The following is an 18819-nucleotide window of genomic DNA, read 5'->3' on the forward strand; positions in this document are numbered from 1 at the left end:
TAAATTATGCAGTTTGTAATATCTTCTTTACTCAATAAAAATGATTTGTCGGAAGTTGGATCTGTTTGTATATAATAGCAGCATTATGCCTATTATGCCTATAATAGCAGCATTATGCCTATCTAAATCCCGAACACAATAACAACAGAGTGAAGGGCGCTTCCGGTTCGTTCTACCCCACGCATGCGCAGATTGCGCACTCTGCTCTGTGATGACGTCGCGCGGAAACCCATCTATGAGTCTCCTGACGTTCATCACATTATTGTCTCAGGAATGCGACAAAAATCTCCATGAATTCAAGGCTTCATTGGGTATGTAGTTGATAGAAAATATATATTTGTTTGGGTGAACTATTCCTTTAAGGACCCGCAAAATGATACGTATTTTGCCACACACTCCCATCTGAAAATGTTTTGTTCCAGGGACCCCCAGAAGAGAAGATTTATGGTAAAACAATTCAAAATGATTCAAGATTTTTCTAAAATGTTCAAAAATAGCACATGTACAAGCTCGCGGCGCAGTAAGAAGTGACTCACTGTGAGCTTGTAGATCTGCTATTTTCAAATGGCCTAAATGTATACAGGGCTGAAGTGGTTAATTTATGTTTCGTCATAATAATCAAAATCTACAAAGTAACTTGTAACTAAAGTTTTCGAATAATTATAGTGGAGTACAAGTATAATATTTGCCTCTGAGATGTAATGGAGTAGAAGTAAAAGTACTGAAGATTGGAAATACTCCAGTAAAGTAAAAATACCTCAAAATTGTACTTAAGTACAGTACTTGAGTAAATGTACTTTACACCACTGTCCAACAATGTGCTACAAGTGTTCTAATCACACATTTATTTAAGGGTCAGAACCTGTAATGTAGGTCAGGTTGTTTTTCTGACTCCATTTATTTTTCTCCAGACAATAGTAGTAAAATGTTATATAGCCAAAGATTGACCAACTGGGCTATAAAAGAAGAAAGAGGTGTATTTTATTTACTCACAAAAAGGGGAAAGCCTTGAAATGTCTACATTTAGATACAGTTATTAAAAAGAAAATGTACTTTTCAATAATACTTTTAAAAGCATATCTCTGCTGTCCAGCGCGAACCAGCTATCTCCAAAACGCTCATTGTTCAGGAAACGAAAAAACAAAATATACATTTTTTAAGGAAATGAAGAAAATATTATATTTTTAAAACAAAGCAATACTGCCTCATCAAAGTTGGTATAGTGACTTTATATACTGTCAGATACTTGCATGTGTCATTATATTATCAACACATCGCTGGTAAATCAACACTTTACCCAGCGCAAGTGGAGTTAGTAGTTTCAGACGAGCAGAAATCAAGCTGAAGTGGAGTTAGGTGTCCAAACAACAATAGCTCCATTCGCTGCTGAGGGAGGTTTCAAAAGGGTAGAAATTCCCAAAAGCTAACAATGGATCTCCAAGCTCACAATGCATCACAACAGCATGTGAATTAATGCCCTGATGCTTCATGACACTTATTATATAGGCCTACAATAATAAACAGGACTTTAAATATTACAATAACTTCTGCAAAGAGGTAAAACTAGGGCGACAGAAATGCTATGAACGCCTTTCTTCTTGTCACATTGCTCTCCTCATTAAACACTTCATAGATTTTAGAAATATAATTACTTGTTTTCATAACATTAGCGTCAGTGCTAAGTTTGATAAACAGGTACACTGCATAGTTTTAACAGACTACGGGGAGTTTGTTTACGTGTTCCTCCTCATGCTATGGAAAAGGCAGCACTGGAGAGGAGAGGGGGGAGTTGTTTGTTTTGACGGACAGTTTGAGGATCCAATGGAGTTGGGAGTTTTCGTCAGAGGCGCTTTTTAATACTTTTCATTGGTTCAAATGTTTAGATTTTTTACACAGACGTAAAGGGTGTTCAATAGCGTTGATTTATGAAAATAAAATAAAATATGAAAATGGAGTTAGTTGGTTCGTCCTGGACACTGACGATATGTACTCTTCAATACTTGAGCAAGTGCTCATTTGAACTCAAGTACAAATTTGACAGAGCAACTTTCACTTGTAGCTGAGTAATATTTGACCGGGAGTATTTATACTTTGAATCAAGTACTGTGTGGCTGAGTACTTTGTACAGCACTGTTCATACAGGTGGTTTCTTTCATTCCCAGTTTATACAAACCAGCTTCGAGGAACTTGACTCCCTCTGCTGGTGAGAAGTTGAGGTGCATTTCTTACATTTCTCCTTCACCCATTTCCATTCAGACCGGTAAGGGAACGCATCATGTGTCATTTTAAGATGTCTTTGGCTATTAAAAAAAAGCAGATCTACAAGCTCATAGCGCCGCGCTATGAGCTTGTAGATCTGCTATTTTTGAAAAATCGGGAAAATGTGTGCAAATCTTTGAATATATATGTTTATATATTTTTTAAGCGAACATTAACTCAAATGTTTGCTTCTGGGGGGTCCCTCGAACAACATATTCTTAGATGGGGGTCCGCGGACAAATATAATTTTGGTGGTCCTTGACATGAAAAAGTTTGAGAACCACTGATATAGAAACACAGGGGGGTTTTTTTTTCAAAAAACTGTAGACATTTTGTAGAATTCCCCAGAAGCAAAGATTTTAGTTAAAAAAATATGTAAACATTTGCACACATTTTCACGATTTTTCAAAGAAATAGCAGATCTACAAGCTCATAGTGCGGCACTCGCGCTATCTGCTATTTTTTAATAGCCCAAAGAAATAAATAAAAAATGACACAGATGCGTCTTGCATCTTGTATGGGGGGTCCGTGGCAGAATACATATTAATGTGAAGGTCCTTGAAGTGAAAATGTTTGAGAACCACTGTCTAAGCTGATGTGTATTTCTGAAACTGTATGAAATACAGCGCTGCCCCTTTAAGAGAAGTGCATAAAGGGGGTGGCCAGGTTTGTGGCCTTCTGTTTGTCCAGAAAGCCTGCATTTGGGTGTTGGGTAAGGAAACTCAAACTTGTGAACCAATGTTAAAGGGATAGTTCACCCCCAAATATACTTTTCTTTTCTATTGATTAGTCACCCAATGGAGACATTGTTTTTTTTTTGTCGCATTCTTAAGCCAATAATTTGATGACCGGCAGCGGTTCCGGTAGGAGACACAAAGAGTCTCCATTGTGTCATCAAACTATTGGCTTAGGAATGCGACAAAAACAAAAACAATATCCATGAATTCAAGTCTCCATGGGGTGACATTGTTTTTTTGGTGAACTATCCCTTTAATGCTTTTCTAAGTCATGTTGTCAACAATCTGGGAACCCATCGCCAACTGAAAATGAAAAACAGCGCCCTCTGCTGTTTGTTCTATGTCTGTTGGCTCTGGGCGGAAGAAAACGTAGCACCAGAGCGCAAGGAAACCGGTGTTTGTGTATGCCTTCAGCGCATCACTTCCGGTTGGTGCGACTATGTTTTCATTCCCACTAACAATATTTCTACACGGAACACTAACACCACTTCTCCCAGAGAACATGGATCGTATTGGTTATAAGCCCACTTGTTTCTATGATGAAAGAGTAAGTTAAAATGTGAATATCTTTCCGTGGTTTTGTCTGCTCCACGGACGCTATTGTTAAATTAGTTTCGGTTTGTTTTGAGGGGGGAAGGATCGACGGACACGTGAATCCCGCCCACTACATTTGATTGGGTAAAGCGCGGCCTGCTTCCTGATCTGAAGGCACGCCCATGCGCACACGTTATGACGAACCTCCCCGACAGATTCCAACGCAGTGCAGAATCTGTTCTTGAGAGATTATGTTGTCAATAATGGGGACATGTTTTAATGAGTGGTATTCTAAATCCCCTTTACAGAATTTAGCAAAAAAGTTAAAGTACAAAAGTATTGGTATAAAAATGTACTCCAAATACCAAAAGTAAAAGTACTCATTAGGCAGAATGTCTCATTTCACAAGTTTTCAAATGTATAAAATGTGTAAAAATCTTTTGAAAATAGCCGATCTACAAGCTCACAATGTGTCGCTCACAATGTTAGCTCCTGTTCAGCAGCCTGAACAGGAAACTCTCCCTTAGTCCAGTGCTTCCCAAACTTTTTAGGTTGCGACCCTCCAAAATAATCATATATGAACTGGGGACCCCCAAATATGTCATATATGAACTGGGGACCCCCAAATATGTCATATTTGAACAGGGGACCTCCCGAAATAATCATATTTGAAATGGCCTGAGGACCCCCCTTGGATATAGGCATTATTACATTTAGTTTGACTCGGTTCCACAGATAAACATTGTGAAAATAGCCGAACTACAAGCTCACAATGCCTCGCACCAACTTTTTCATGTCAAGGACCCTCAGAATGATATGTATTTGGGGGGTCCCCCCAGAAGCACAGATTTGATCTAAAAAGGTTCGCTTTAAAAAATATATATGTTACAGGGAAATTGGCATTCCACTTGTTTTCACCGCCCCCCAGGCAATTCTGTAGAACCAACGCTAGAGGGCAATGCAAGCCAGACATGAGCCCCACACCACACACGCACGCATGCACACGCGCACAAACGAGCACGCACACACGCATGCGCACACACGCACACGCGTGCACACACACACACACACCCGCGAACAGCCTTATTCCATGCAGTTGAAGCGCAAGGGTGCGAGGGGTCGAGGGGGCGGGGCTGGCGGGCTATGTTAGTGCAGTGACTGGCACTTGGGGCAAACCATAGAGGTGCAAACGCAGTCCCCACAACATCATTTATGATTCTGTGCCTATCGGTACATAACTCGGACGGCGCTTAGTCGACTAGCAGACGCGCCTCCGTCATGGTCGAAAACTATACTTTATCGGCGAAAAAAAGTAATCTGCGGTTGTTTGAAAAAGTAATGTCCTAAGGGGGAGTCAAACCCAGACTCTCAGTGGTAGTGGATGGGGAGTCCATTGATTATCAAAGTGCACCACTGAGGCTTCCTGGTTGCTATGTTGTTGTTGTTCTTGTCGTCGTCGTCCTCGCATCAAAGCCCCGCCTCGCAGGCCCGCCCCGCGCCAAAAAACAAGCGCTCCCCTTTCAATTTCCCCGGAATGCCAATTTCCCTGTGAAATATATATTCAAAGATTTGCACAAATTGTCAAGATTTTTTCAAAAATAGCAGATCTACAAGCTTGCACGCTTATTAGCTTGTATATCTTCTAGTTTTAAATAAGTATTTTATCAATTTACAAACCAGTTATTAGGAGTTGTTAATGGTTCATAAGATCATTTAGATTAAGTCTTAAGTCAATCATATACTAACCATTTGAATGTATATGTATGCGTACATTTGTACATGGTTAGTGAGTGAGTTAATGATTTATTAAGGTATTACTACTCTTTAGTTAAGTATTTTGCGTGAGCCCATCTAAAGTGAGGACTAGCTATGCCTTATAACTTTATTTATTACATGAATTTTAACTTTTCCTTCTTTTGTGTGTTTTTGGTCTCCCCTACCTCTCTTCTATTCCAAAAAATACCCCAGTTTGAACACTCAGGCTTTCACAGCATATCTGGGGTTTTATGTAAATTAGTCTCAAAACAGGCCAAATTTACCCCCCGCACGTTACGTCACAAGCGATACAATCCCTCCCGTTTTTCAGTTCCAACATAATTATTATTTTTTTTTAAAAACTTTTTCCACTCAGAACCAGGAGATAACATGCATACAAACTGGCTCAATAGCCCCCCGTGCCAAACAGGACAATGTGGTATTGCAGGTGAAAGTGCTTTATAAGCCAGAGAGAAGTTAGTTGGAATGAGTATATCTGAGGCTTGATTTAGGCTCAAACCCTTTGAAAAACGTTTGAGGGACATAAACAATATATTTATATATATAAATGATATACTAACCATTTGAATGTATATTTATGCGTACATTTGTACATGGTTATGAGTGAGTTACTGATTTATTAAAGGAGGAGTTCACCCAAAAAATGACTTAGCTACAAGACCTATAGACACTGAACAACACAGTGAAACACAGAGCTACAAGACCTAGACACTATGAACAACACAGTGAAACACTGAGCTACATAAACTAACAGAGGGTTAGTCTGGTACTCTGTGGTTAAAGAAGGAATAGAGCAGAGCAGAGGTCTGGACATCTGTTTGGGACAAATTCATCTAACCATGTGTTACAGACAGAGGTGGGAAAAGTACTTGATTGTTTTTTTACTTAAGTAAAAGTATCAATACTGCAATGTAGAAACACTGTTTCTACACTGTAAGTAAAAGTCCGGAATTCTACATTTACTCGAGTAAAAGTACAACATATTTTTTTTATCAAAATGTACTTAAAATACCACAATTAGAAAGTACTCATTATACAGAATGTCCCCTTTTCACAAGTTATCATTATGTCTAATGATAATAGATAATATAATATATATATATATATATAATAAAAAATAATAGCCTATGTATTTGTCCACGGACTGTCGGACCCCCATCTGAACATATTCTGTGCCAGGGACCCCCATACAAGATTTAGTTTGTTAAAAAGGTTTCAAACATATTCCAAATATTTCACTTTCTTTTCTCAAGATGTTTTAGACGTGCTTTGCTACATTATTACATCATTTAGCTTGTGTGTGTGTGTGTGTGTGTGTGTGTGTGTGTGTGTGTGTGTGTGTGTGTGTGTGTGTATGTGTGTGGGGGGGGGGGGGCTGATCATGTGAACTTGATCATGTGACCAAGTCGCTTCTTTTGGGCTTGTGTTCATAGACCTGGCTGCTTGTTTCTATCACACAATCTGGCAACACTGAACACTCTCAGAAGTAGGACGTAAACACAGCCCTCCACTAAGTTCATATAGGGTGAGAGATTTATGTTCTACAAGTTAATTTAATATGTGTTATAACTTATTCTATGTTGTTAACGTTAATGTTGTCTAAGTGTGTTATAACTTATTCTATGTTGTTAAAGATAATGTTGTCTAAGTGTGTTATAACTTATTCTATGTTAAAGTTAATGTTGTCTAAGTGTGTTATAACTTATTCTACGTTGTTAAAGATAATGTTGTCTAAGTGTGTTATAACTTATACCAGAAACCTTCAGTGTTGTTTACAAAAGTTTGTCTAAACTTAACAAACAATGGAACAGTTTTTGCTTTCACTTTCTACTTATTATTTCTGTCTGTCTCTGTCTGTCTGCCTTTTCATCTTATTATAGACCCCTAATTCAAATAATGCAAAGAGAATAAATCAGTAGCTTAATATGTATAATTATGAAAAAAATGTAATGCATATCAAACAATAATAAAACAAACATATGTATGATTAACATACTGATGATTGCACTTGACTTGATATTTTTATACGGAAATTTCAGTTCCTTTTGATTGATTGATTGATTGATTGATTTATTTATTGACAATTTGCACATAACAAAACTATGTACACAGGGAATAGTCAAAAGGATAGACACAAGAAAGCCAGAAGCTTATTTCCATCGTGGTCCTTACTTTATTTATTTTTCTCGGTTCTCTGTCTGCTGGAAATAGTCACATGATGTGTGGCTTGTCCGCAAGTGTCTTTCCAAGTTCCCTATCTTCACCATCACGTGCATTTCTTGCTGATGAGACAAATACTTACAGTAGAATAATAATGAGAGAGCTCTATCCAGTTCCCTGTACAGTACACAAATACATATGGCTGAGATTTCAGTTCCTTTTTCTCAGTTCTCTGTCTGCTGTAAATGGCTAGTCACATGCTTTATGGTTTTTCAGAAAGTGTCTTTCCAAGTTCCCTTTCTTCACTTACTGCATAGTTAATCATTCATTTTCCCATCAAAAATAATGTGTTGTATACTATGTCTTTTGTCTCATGAGGTCTGTTCCCAAACTCATTAACAACTGATGTCTTGTCTCATTAGATGTGGTTGAAAAATTGTAGTATCTTAATAACACGTTGATATGCTGCCAGGGTCAATCCTGTATTAATTCACACTGCCCACTCATTTGTTAGTTTTAAAGAGTTGTGGTTTCCGTTAAGGTGAACAAGTATTCATGTTGATGAGAAGTCTCAGACCATGTGTAGGTGGTATGATGTAAGGTATGCCAGTGGAACAATGAATGAATTATGGCAGATATTAGCAAACATTACTTCTAGTCTTGTCTTGCATCCTCACCTGATGCTATCATGTGCTGTTACCAACTAAACAAATCTCCTGCAACATATTAATGAGCAAGTCATCCCGACACTTTACGAGTCACCAAAATCATTCAACAAATGATTAAAACAAATATTGTGAATATTTAGGATAGATTATGTACACAATATAATACTAAATGTGCCACGGACATGGACAAGTCTTTCCACGGACATGTTTTTCCGTGTACGGACATGTTGATGACCCCTGCCCCCCACCCTGACACAAGCACTTGGAATTATAGGCATTACATTTAGTTTGACTCGGTTCCACAGATAAACATTGTAAAAATAGCCGAACTACAAGCTCACAACGCCTCGCACCAACTTTTTCATGTCAAGGACCCCCAGAATGATATGTATTTGGCCGCGGATCCCCATCTCAAAACATGTTCCAAGGACCCCCCAGGAGGACAGATTTGATCTAAAAAGGTTCGCTTTAAAAAATATACATATTCAAAGATTGACAGTGAAGTGACATTTTAAGGGTTTTTAAGACCTTTTGTAATTCTTAATAAAGAAGAAGAAAAAGAGCATTACTGCATTGCATTAATCAACTAACTATACTATAAGAACTGGTCAAACATTGGCCAAATTGTCAATTAATATAAGAAAGAGGCAAAACATTTGAAAATAGCAGATCTACAAGCTTACAACACCTCACATTGCAAGGCGTTGTGAGCATGTAGATCTGCTATTTTCACTATTTATCTGTGGAACCGAGTCAAAATAAATGTAATGCCTCAACTCCTACAATTCCAAGTGCTTGGGAGGAGGGGTGGGGATGGTCCCCAGTTCAAATATGATTACTTTGGGGGGTCCCCTGTTCAAATATGATTACTTTGGGGGGTGACAGCCTGAAAAGGTTGAGGACCACTGAGCTAAGGGGTCCTTGGCCTGAAAAACGTTGAGGACCCCTGGACCAGAACACAGATAAATGCACAAGAAGGGGATCAACAGATTAACAGAGCTACAAGACCTATAGACACTGGACAACACAGTGAAACACAGAGCTGTACATAAACTAACACAGGGTTAGTCTGGTACTCTGTGGTTAAAGCAGGAATAGAGCAGAGCAGAGGTCTGGACATCTGTTTGGGACAAATTCATCTAACCATGTGTTTCGGCCAGTGATGGGAAAAGTACTCAATTGTTTCTTACTTAAGTAAAAGTATCAATACTGCAATGTAGAAACACTGTAGTAAGAGTCCGGAATTCTAAATTTACTTGAGTAAAAGTACAAAAGTATTTGTATCATAATGTACTTAAAATACCAAGTAGAAAGTACTCATTATAAAGAATGTCCCTTTTCACAAGTTATCATATGTCTAAAATGTATACAAATATTTTGTAAATAGCAGATCTACAAGCACACAACACGTCACATCACAACATTGTAATTTGTATAGAGATTGAAAACAAAGTATTCATGAAAATATTTACTGAAGTAATACAATCAAGTGTAAAGTGTGTATAAAACCTCATTCACTTGACACACACACACACACACACACACACACACACACACACACACACACACACACACACACACACTGTGTGCGTATTGTACATGCTGCCATATATTGTACAACTTTTGGAAGAAACCATTACCACAGGGAAAGGGGTGTGTGTGACTTTTAGAGGAATGATCCACGACAAAATAAGAATATGTTTGACCCATAATGATATAAAATCATCATAACTGCATATTATATAAAACATAACAATAAGTAAAAGGTAGAGTAAATGCACGTATAAAAACTCTGTAGCATAATTATCCAAACCCCCCCCCTTTCAGACTGAATGTGATGACGTCACTGCTGTGCTGTGCAGTAGGAAACACCCAGTGTTGCCATGTCTGCTTATTATAAGCAGCTCTGGGCTTGTTTTGTTCTGTAAAGTCTCTTGTAAATATTGGTGTTGGAGGTTTTAGTTGGGCTTGTTTCTAAAGTGTTATTATATGGACTTCCTATTGTCGTTTAAACCAGTGGTTCTCAAACATTTTCATGTTCATTTTCATTTTCAAGGAGAACCAAAATAATAGCCTATGTATTTGTCCACGGACCCCCATCTGAACATGTTTTGTGCCAGGGACCCCCATATAAGATGTAGTTTGTTAAAAATGTTTCAACCATATTCCAAATATTTAACTTTCTTTTCTCAAGATGATTGAGACTGTTGTGCTACATTATTACATCATTTAGCTGTGTGTGTGTGTGTGTGTGTGTGTGTGTGTGTGTGTGTGTGTGTGTGTGTGTGTGTGTGTGTGTGTGTGTGTGTGTGTGTGTGTGTGTGTGTGTGATCATGTGACCTAGTCGCTCCTTTTGGGCTTGTTTACATAGACCTGGCTGCTTGTTTCTGTCACACAATCTGGCAACACCAAACTGAACAGTGTCAGAAGTAGGAAGTAAACACAGTCCTCCATCAGTTCATATAGGGTGAGAGATTTATGTTCTACAAGTTAATGTAATGTGTTTTATAACTTATTCTATGTTGTTAAAGTTCATGTTGTTTAAGTGTGTTATAACTTATACCAGAAACCTTCAGTGTTGTTTACAAAGTTTGCCTGCCTAACAGCACAGAGTACAGTCAAACACTTTGTCTAAAAGGATAACACCAAAAAAGTCCTTGCGGTCTTGTTTCCATTGGGGTCCTAGGTATTCAATTCATCAACATATAAAATAGCACCAAACATTCAATATCATCACAAATATAAAACACTATATGTACAGAGTAGAACATCTTTAAAATGTTGTTTGATTGTATTTGTCACTATTTATATGTTTACACAACAATTACTACTACTACTATTATTACCAGTAGTGGAAGAAGTACTCATATTTTTTTGTTTAACTAAAGTAGCAATACCACAAGTATTTATTCAAAATGCTGCTTGAGTAGAAGTACAAAAGTATAAAAAGTAAGAAAAAAATATATATATATAGTAAGAGTACAATTGAAACTGCCTGCCTGCCTGCCTGCCTGCCTGCCTGCCTGCCTGACTGACTGACTCACTCTCTCTCTGTAGCCTATATCTCGCTCTGTCTCCCTCCTCACTGTGTGTGTGTGTGGCAACACTTATAGAAGTCAGATCAGGACATTAAACCATTATAATTACAACTAGTTTGTAGCTTGTGTTGCAGATTAAAATTCTTCATAGCTTTCATAGTTTCATAGACTTGTTGACAGAACTATCATTACTGTTGTGTCAATTAATGTTTTTTGTTTGTTTTTTACACATTATCTTTTCTATTAACATGTTGGATTCATGTTCATGTGTTTTTATAGACATTTAACATGACCTTTTATTTGGCTCTGTACTTGGTATGCCCCCCCCCCCTGTAATGGGCATGATGCCACTCATAGATTCAGCATAACCCTTATTTCTGTTTTCTGATGTATTTCATTGACTGTAACGTTGACAGGTTTAATAAAGACCTAAAGATGAGTCAGCGTTTGGAGAGAGAGGAGGAGGGATCTGACAGACGAGAGTCTCCAACATCCAGCCGTGTGTCTATGAAGAGTGACCGGTCTAAAGGAAAACCTCCTGACTTCACTAAACCTGGACCTTCACACACAAAGTATGTGAAAACTCCACAATATACACACTATACACTATACAATATACACACTATAAAACTATACAACACACTATACAATGTACACAACACTATAACATGACAATATCATCTCATCAGTGCAAATTATTCAAATTAAAACATTCTTTAGCTATTGAGAAGTTATCATGAATGCAGGATGTGAATGAATTAACACAGATTTAATACACAACTAACTTGACTCTTGTTGTGTTTGTTTGTCAGAATGAAAAGACCAGCAAAACCAATCACTGATGATGAAGACTGGAAATGTACACGCTGTTACTCCAGGAACACTGCTGAGGATTTAAGATGCAGAAACTGCACTCTGACGAAGAATTTATCCACAAGGTAACGTTGGCTCTCTGTCTGTTTTCTTTCTTTCTTTCTTTCTTTCTTTCTTTCTTTCTTTCTTTCTTTCTTTCTTTCTTTCTTTCTTTCTTTCTTGGTGAACATTTCTTTGATTATCCAGCTGCATGTCTATGAACAGTGACAGTTCAAAGGATTGACCTTTGAACTTCAGTTGTGAACCTGGACCTGAAAACAAAAAGTATCTGATCTGTGTGAACCTCAACTGATAGACACAATGAATGAATTCACATTTTAATTATTTATGATGATGATGATGGTTTTATGTCTTTATAAAATATGTTTAAAGGTGATCAGGGATATGTACACCAAACCTTTTGATTGATTGATTGAATATTTTATTAAACATAAATGTAAAAACAGCACAGAGTACAGTCAAACACTTTGTCTAAAAGGATAACACCAAAAAAGTCCTTGCGGTCTTGTTTCCATTGGGGTCCTAGGTATTCAATTCATCAACATATAAAATAGCACCAAACATTCAATATCATCACAAATATAAAACACTATATGTACAGAGTAGAACATCTTTAAAATGTTGTTTGATTGTATTTGTCACTATTTATATGTTTACACAACAATTACTACTACTACTATTATTACCAGTAGTGGAAGAAGTACTCATATTTTTTTGTTTAACTAAAGTAGCAATACCACAAGTATTTATTCAAAATGCTACTTGAGTAGAAGTACAAAAGTATAAAAAGTAAGAAAAAAAAAAATATATATAGTAAGAGTACAATTGAAACTAATTATTTGTTGTAGATCTGCCATTTTTTGCAAACGTTTTCCCCGAATACGGATACATTACAAATTTAAGTTGACGATTAATTGTCACTCAAATAATTGTGACTAACGATTTAATTGTGTGTTTGAACATTGGAACATTATGAATCCTTTTAGGCTTCATAATCAAAAATAGCACAGAGCAGATACAGTATGACAAATAACTGTGGTTAATATGTGTGTGTGTGTGTGTGTGTGTGTGTGTGTGTGTGTGTGTGTGTGTGTGTGTGTGTGTGTGTGTGTGTGTGTGTGTGTGTGTGTGTGTGTGTGTGTGTGTGTGTGTGTGTGTGTGTATTATTATTATTCTTTCTTAAATCATAATTGTCTGTGGGAGGAGGGAATGGGGGGGGGGGTCTGGAAGGGCTCCCGCATAAAATAAATCTGTCATGTTTTCACCTGTACGGTTGCAGATATATCATAGAATATTATGTCATACTGTCATAATAATATGTGTTCCTCATTGTTTCTCGCTCCTCTTTCTATGTGTCTTTGATCTTTCTATCATTGTCTTTCTCTCAGCTGGGAATCCATCAGAGCCCTCCCTCTCTCTGCAGCAGACATGAGGAAGTCGTGGCATAAAGACATCACACAGTACAGCCGTGACCTCCATGTCCGCATGCTGTGAGTGTTCATCACACAGAAAGCAGAACCAATACAATGTGTTTTCACCATCTTCTAGACCCCAGACCAGCTGAACTATTATCACTTATTTAATGATGAGTTGAATCTGATGTCTGACTTTGTCTCTTTCATTCTCTGTGTGTTGGTGAGCAGTGTAGAGGACATGTCAACAGGAGACCCAGCTGAGGACATAAAAGACCTGGTGACTGATGCTCAGAACATAGAGAGGAACATATATGAGTCAGCTAACAGCGAGGTAAGAACCTAATATTCTCTCCATGACATTTATGTACATGTTCTAATGAATACATGAACTACAATGTAGCGGTTCCAAATACATGTCTAACATTTAACTGTTCCTCATTCAGTGACATAAAAAAAATAATAATATAATAAATGTTTTAAAATGTGTCTAAAATAGGGATGCCAGGTAACCACATGAACCCTAGCGTCCTTATTCTGAGGTGAACATTCGACGAAAATAGCCGATCTACAAGCTTACAATGCATCACAATGCAACCCGCTGAGAGCTTTTAGATCGGCTATTTTAGGCAAACAGATTTGGTGTTGAGAGAATAAAGCATCAGACCTAGTTCAGAGCCCTGGGGGAACCGGTTCAACTATGTATAAAGGGTTAATGTGGTTATCGTTGTTGTCGGGCAGAAACCTTTTATCCACGTTTCAATTCCCCCCCCATTTCACCATACAATCGTCACTCAAAAGTAGTGAAAATAGCAGATCTACAAGCTCACAGTGCGACACTGTTATGCCCCAGTCTAGGGGTACCTGTGACACAACATGAATATGTTCCCGCCTTCCCCAACTCCCAAGTAGCCACACAGACAAAGGGTTTAATGTGCAAAAAGTAGTAATAACAAAGTGGTTAACATAAGTTAGGGTCATACATAAGGGTTTAGGAATAACAAAAACAAAAAAAAAAGGTCAAAATAACTAATTGGAAATGAATATCTCTGACCTACGAAAAGAACCAAGAATACAATATCTTACCTTCCTAACATAAACAATAAGCAAAAGGATCAACCAGCTACAAATCAACCTATACCAACTATAACTATAGTTAAACACAAACTATATCAAAACAAAGAACTCATAAGCAACTGAACAAACAGAAGTTATGGTGGCCAGTTGGAAGAGGAGGAAGACGGGCTCTGAGGTCTGCGTTCCTCTTATATAGGGAACCTCCATCCTATTAGCCACTCGGAAGGCAGAACTCCTGGAAGCTCCCCACCAATCGCTGGCCGGCCTGGAAGTGTTCCCCACCAATCGCCTTTCGGGCTTGGCACACCTGAATTTGCATACATTCACCCACACAGTCTCACCTCTACCTGGCACACACACACCATTCCACACTAGAACCAAATCATAACTAAATATAACCACACATACGACCACAGTCGCAGCAGACATGTTGTGAACTTGTAGTTTAGCTTTATTAACCCTTTAAGACCTGGGACGCATCTGTGTCACTTTTAGATTTGAGCTAAAAAGCATTATTTTACGAGTGCCGCTCTACGAGCTTGTAGATCTGCTATTTTTGAAAAATCGAGAAACTAATTAATATATTTATATTCTTTTAAATCGAACAAATACATATCATTTTGGGGGTCCTTGACATGAAAAAGTTTGATGTAGAAACATATGTTTTTCAGAAAACGGTTAGGATTTAGAAGACAGTAGGAAGATTCGGCCTCAGGTCTTAATGGGTTAACAATATAAACCCTGTATACTTAAATTGAACAGGGTTCCTCAGGGGTCTATTCTTGGCCCTCTACAGATCTACACACTATTGTTAGCTTGTAGATCTGCTATTTCCACGGAATGTTTTCCCCAGAATAGGGAAGCTAGGGTTCAGGAGGTTAACAGTGTTCTACTTACATGGGGTTAAAGGTATCAATACTGCAATATAGAAATACTCTGTTACAAGTAGAAGTCTGGAATTCAAAATGTACTTGAGTAAAAGTATAAACGTATTGGCGTCAACATGTACCAAAAGTACTCATTATACAGAATGTCCCATTTCAAGTTTTCATATGTGTGAGATGGTGACTCTCACTCTCCTATTGGTCAGATGGTGCACCTTGACTGATGCGTACACCATATGTTTCCTATTCAATATTCACATTGATTTCCATAAAAGTCTGATAGCTATAAAGTCAAGACAGACTGCACAAATGATTCTGAATTGTCAAATCCCTTTAATCACTCACCTCAGCAATAGAACTCTCTCTCTATCTCTCTCTCTCTCACGCGTCACATTTTTTGCTTGAAGATCTGTTCTTTTTGCACACGCATGCATCCAAAGGTCCCTCCCCCTTTTAACTGCCTGCTCTTGGCAGCGCAGCATGACACACAGAGGAGTTCTAAATAATTAGACATCTGTGAAATATTAATAAAAACTAACGTTATAAACTTGACCGGACAGAGAAAATTGCAGGGTACACCCGGCAGCTAACATTTTGGATGTAGTTAATCTTAAGATCTATGTTGTTGATCCTCCTGTCGGCGACATCTGGAAATATCACTGTAATGTTCCATGGAATGCCACAAGTGTAAATGTGTGCAGCGTCCTTCATACAAGAGACGCACACACACACCTAACATTTCTGCTTTTCCCTACAGTTAACGGGTGGGGCTACTTCAGATACAATAATTTATTTCACTTTATCGCCCAAATACCAGCAGAAGTGGATGTCTCAGTGGTGCATGAGTTAACACAGTTTTACACTTGGGGGGATTTGACAGCGTGAGAAATATGATGTGTGGCGTGAGTGCATGTGAAGAGGGTCATTTACGTGTGTCTCACGCTCATTGTGTGAGAGTTGTCAGCTCTGGTTAAGGAACAGTGTGTTAACACTTGATGTAGCTTCACTCTGTCATTGTCTGTTGATGTGTGAAATACAGGAGGAATACTGGAAACTGATGGGAGAGAAGATGTCTGAGCTGAGGAAGAAGAAGAGTCAGATGAAGATGGGTAAGGTTCTAGACACACACACACTCACCCACTCACCCACGCACACACGCACGTACGTACACACGCTCTCTCTCTCTCTCTCTCTCTCTCTCTCTCTCTCTCTCTCTCTCTCTCTCTCTCTCTCTCTCTCTCTCTCTCTCTCTCTCTCTCTCTCTCTCTCTCTCTCTCTCTCTCTCTCTCTCTACCACTTAAACCCTATATACTTCATTGACCGGGGTCCCCCAGCGGTCTGTACTTGGTCCACTCCTTTTTCCCTTCTACACCAACTCTCTTTGTCAAAAATAGCAGATCTACAAGCTGACAACGCAACGCGTTGTCAGCTTGTAGATCGGCTAATTGTGTCAGTTGTTCGTACATTTTCACAGAATGTTCATCTATTATGAGCTGTCCAGAATAGTGAGTCTATGGTTGATGTGGTTAAACTAACATGTTCACACTGTGTCCATTTAACTCTTACTTCATACTGGAGGGGGAGGGGCCACCTCCAAGTATTATGTAAGAACAAAATGGCCGCTATGTGAATGTGGTTCATTGAGTTTACAGTGATATTATATACAGTCATAAAACAATGTATCAGACCTCATGTCTTCTATGCTCATCATGTGTAATGAATGTTTGTTTGTTGTTCTTCTGTAGAGAAGAAGATGAAGTCCATGGATCAGACATCAACACCTCCCCTTTCTCCTGATGACAAGGTTATTTTTGCTATTGTTTTGACATACTAGTTTATTTTATTTCTTATGTTATTATATTTTGTGTTTTTAGTGTTTAAAAAAAAAAATATATATATATAACTATATAATAAACTTGGTGCTCCAAAGAACGAGGTTAGTTGTACTACAATTAGAAATTTAAGGTATATGTATGGTGTATTAAAAGTTTTTATGAAAAGAATATAATGACTGTTCATAAAACATTTATGCATTCAAATGCCATAGATATATAGATATGTTGGGTATGTCATAACAGTAGACGTGAACCCATGCGTTGAGGGTTATCAGTTGGAATAAAATTCACCTTTAAAACGTATTATTACACGGCTTGGTTGAATGCTTGATTTTGATTGGCCAATCACTGAATTCAGTGCTCTGTTATTTTTGAATAATGACCGTTGTACTCAATAACAGACCGCTGTCTAATCAAAGGCTCAGAGCACCTTCTCAATTCAATCTACGTTGCTTGATTTTTGCCGTATCCAACATGGCAGCAATGTAAACACAATGTCATTTACAGCTAAACAGTACACTCGAGAATGTTTCTGAAAACATTTGAAGGAAGAAATAGACAATGTAGTAACAGAATATTGATTTTATTTGATCAACACGTGTTCAATCCGTTGTTTTCTGAGCCGACCGCGTTGCACTGGACGCTGACACGAAGCAGATCCAGCAATTTATAACCACGAACAGATGTTTTCACTTATTTTAATATCATGCCAGATGTTCAGCTTCTATATGATCTAGGAGTCATTCAAGGCCTACTTAAACTTCTTGTTCTCTCTAGCTTCATCAAGCATCCGCATCTACAAGAAAACCTCCTGACTTCGCTAATGAACCTGGACCTTCAAACACAAAGTATGTGAATCCTTCTAAACAATATAAACACTATACAATATACACAACACTATAAAACTATACAATATAAACACTATAACACTATACAATATACATAACACTATGTCACAACCATTTGATCTCATGCTGAGTTAAATGCGCACAAAAAGCACAGAGGTACAGTTTTATACAAGGGCTGCTACATTACATTACATTACAGTCATTTAGCAGACGCTTTTATCCAAAGCGACTTACAATAAGTGCATTCAACATAGGTAGGGAACGAAACTACTAATCACCAGAAGTCTTAAGTGCATTTCCTGCAAAAACAAGCAACCAAGAGTATACCTAGCGCTAAGGTAAAAGTGCGATATATCAGCTACCTACTTTCTTAAACAGATGAGACAAAATAGCAAAATCAAATGAGCACGAGCTAATACAAAAAGTGTATCGACTAAACAAGATCCAATAAAACAGTACAACAATAAAACAAGAGTTCGTACAACTAGTTAACAACAAGTAAGCCAGGCAAAGAGGAAGGGTAGTGTTTCCTTAAGAGGTGGGTTTTCAGCCTGTTGCGAAAGATGGTTAGTGACTCTGCTGTCCTGACATCAGTGGGAAGTTCATTCCACCACTGTGGGGCCAGAACAAAAAAAAAGTTGTGGCCGTGTCGATCGACCAGAAGGACCCTTGAGTGACGAGGCAATCAGTCGCCCCGAGGTGGACGTCATCATGCGGC

The 18819-nt window shown here is 38.1% G+C and overlaps 1 protein-coding gene across 1 annotated transcript in view; it reads left to right on the forward strand.

Moving 5' to 3' along the window:
- The window catches only part of LOC308077409 (uncharacterized protein), a 312304-nt gene that overhangs the window by 269033 nt on the left and 24452 nt on the right, over positions 1 to 18819 (forward strand). The window contains exons 10-12 of the mRNA XM_080418084.1: positions 16458 to 16527; positions 17164 to 17222; positions 18031 to 18101. Of these exons, the coding sequence (XP_080274210.1) occupies positions 16458 to 16527; positions 17164 to 17222; positions 18031 to 18101 (200 nt within the window). The remainder of the gene's footprint in view (positions 1 to 16457; positions 16528 to 17163; positions 17223 to 18030; positions 18102 to 18819) is intronic.

This window comes from Gymnoscopelus braueri (genome assembly GCF_963280865.1).
Source record: "Gymnoscopelus braueri genome assembly, chromosome: 21".
Classification (NCBI taxonomy): domain Eukaryota; kingdom Metazoa; phylum Chordata; class Actinopteri; order Myctophiformes; family Myctophidae; genus Gymnoscopelus; species Gymnoscopelus braueri.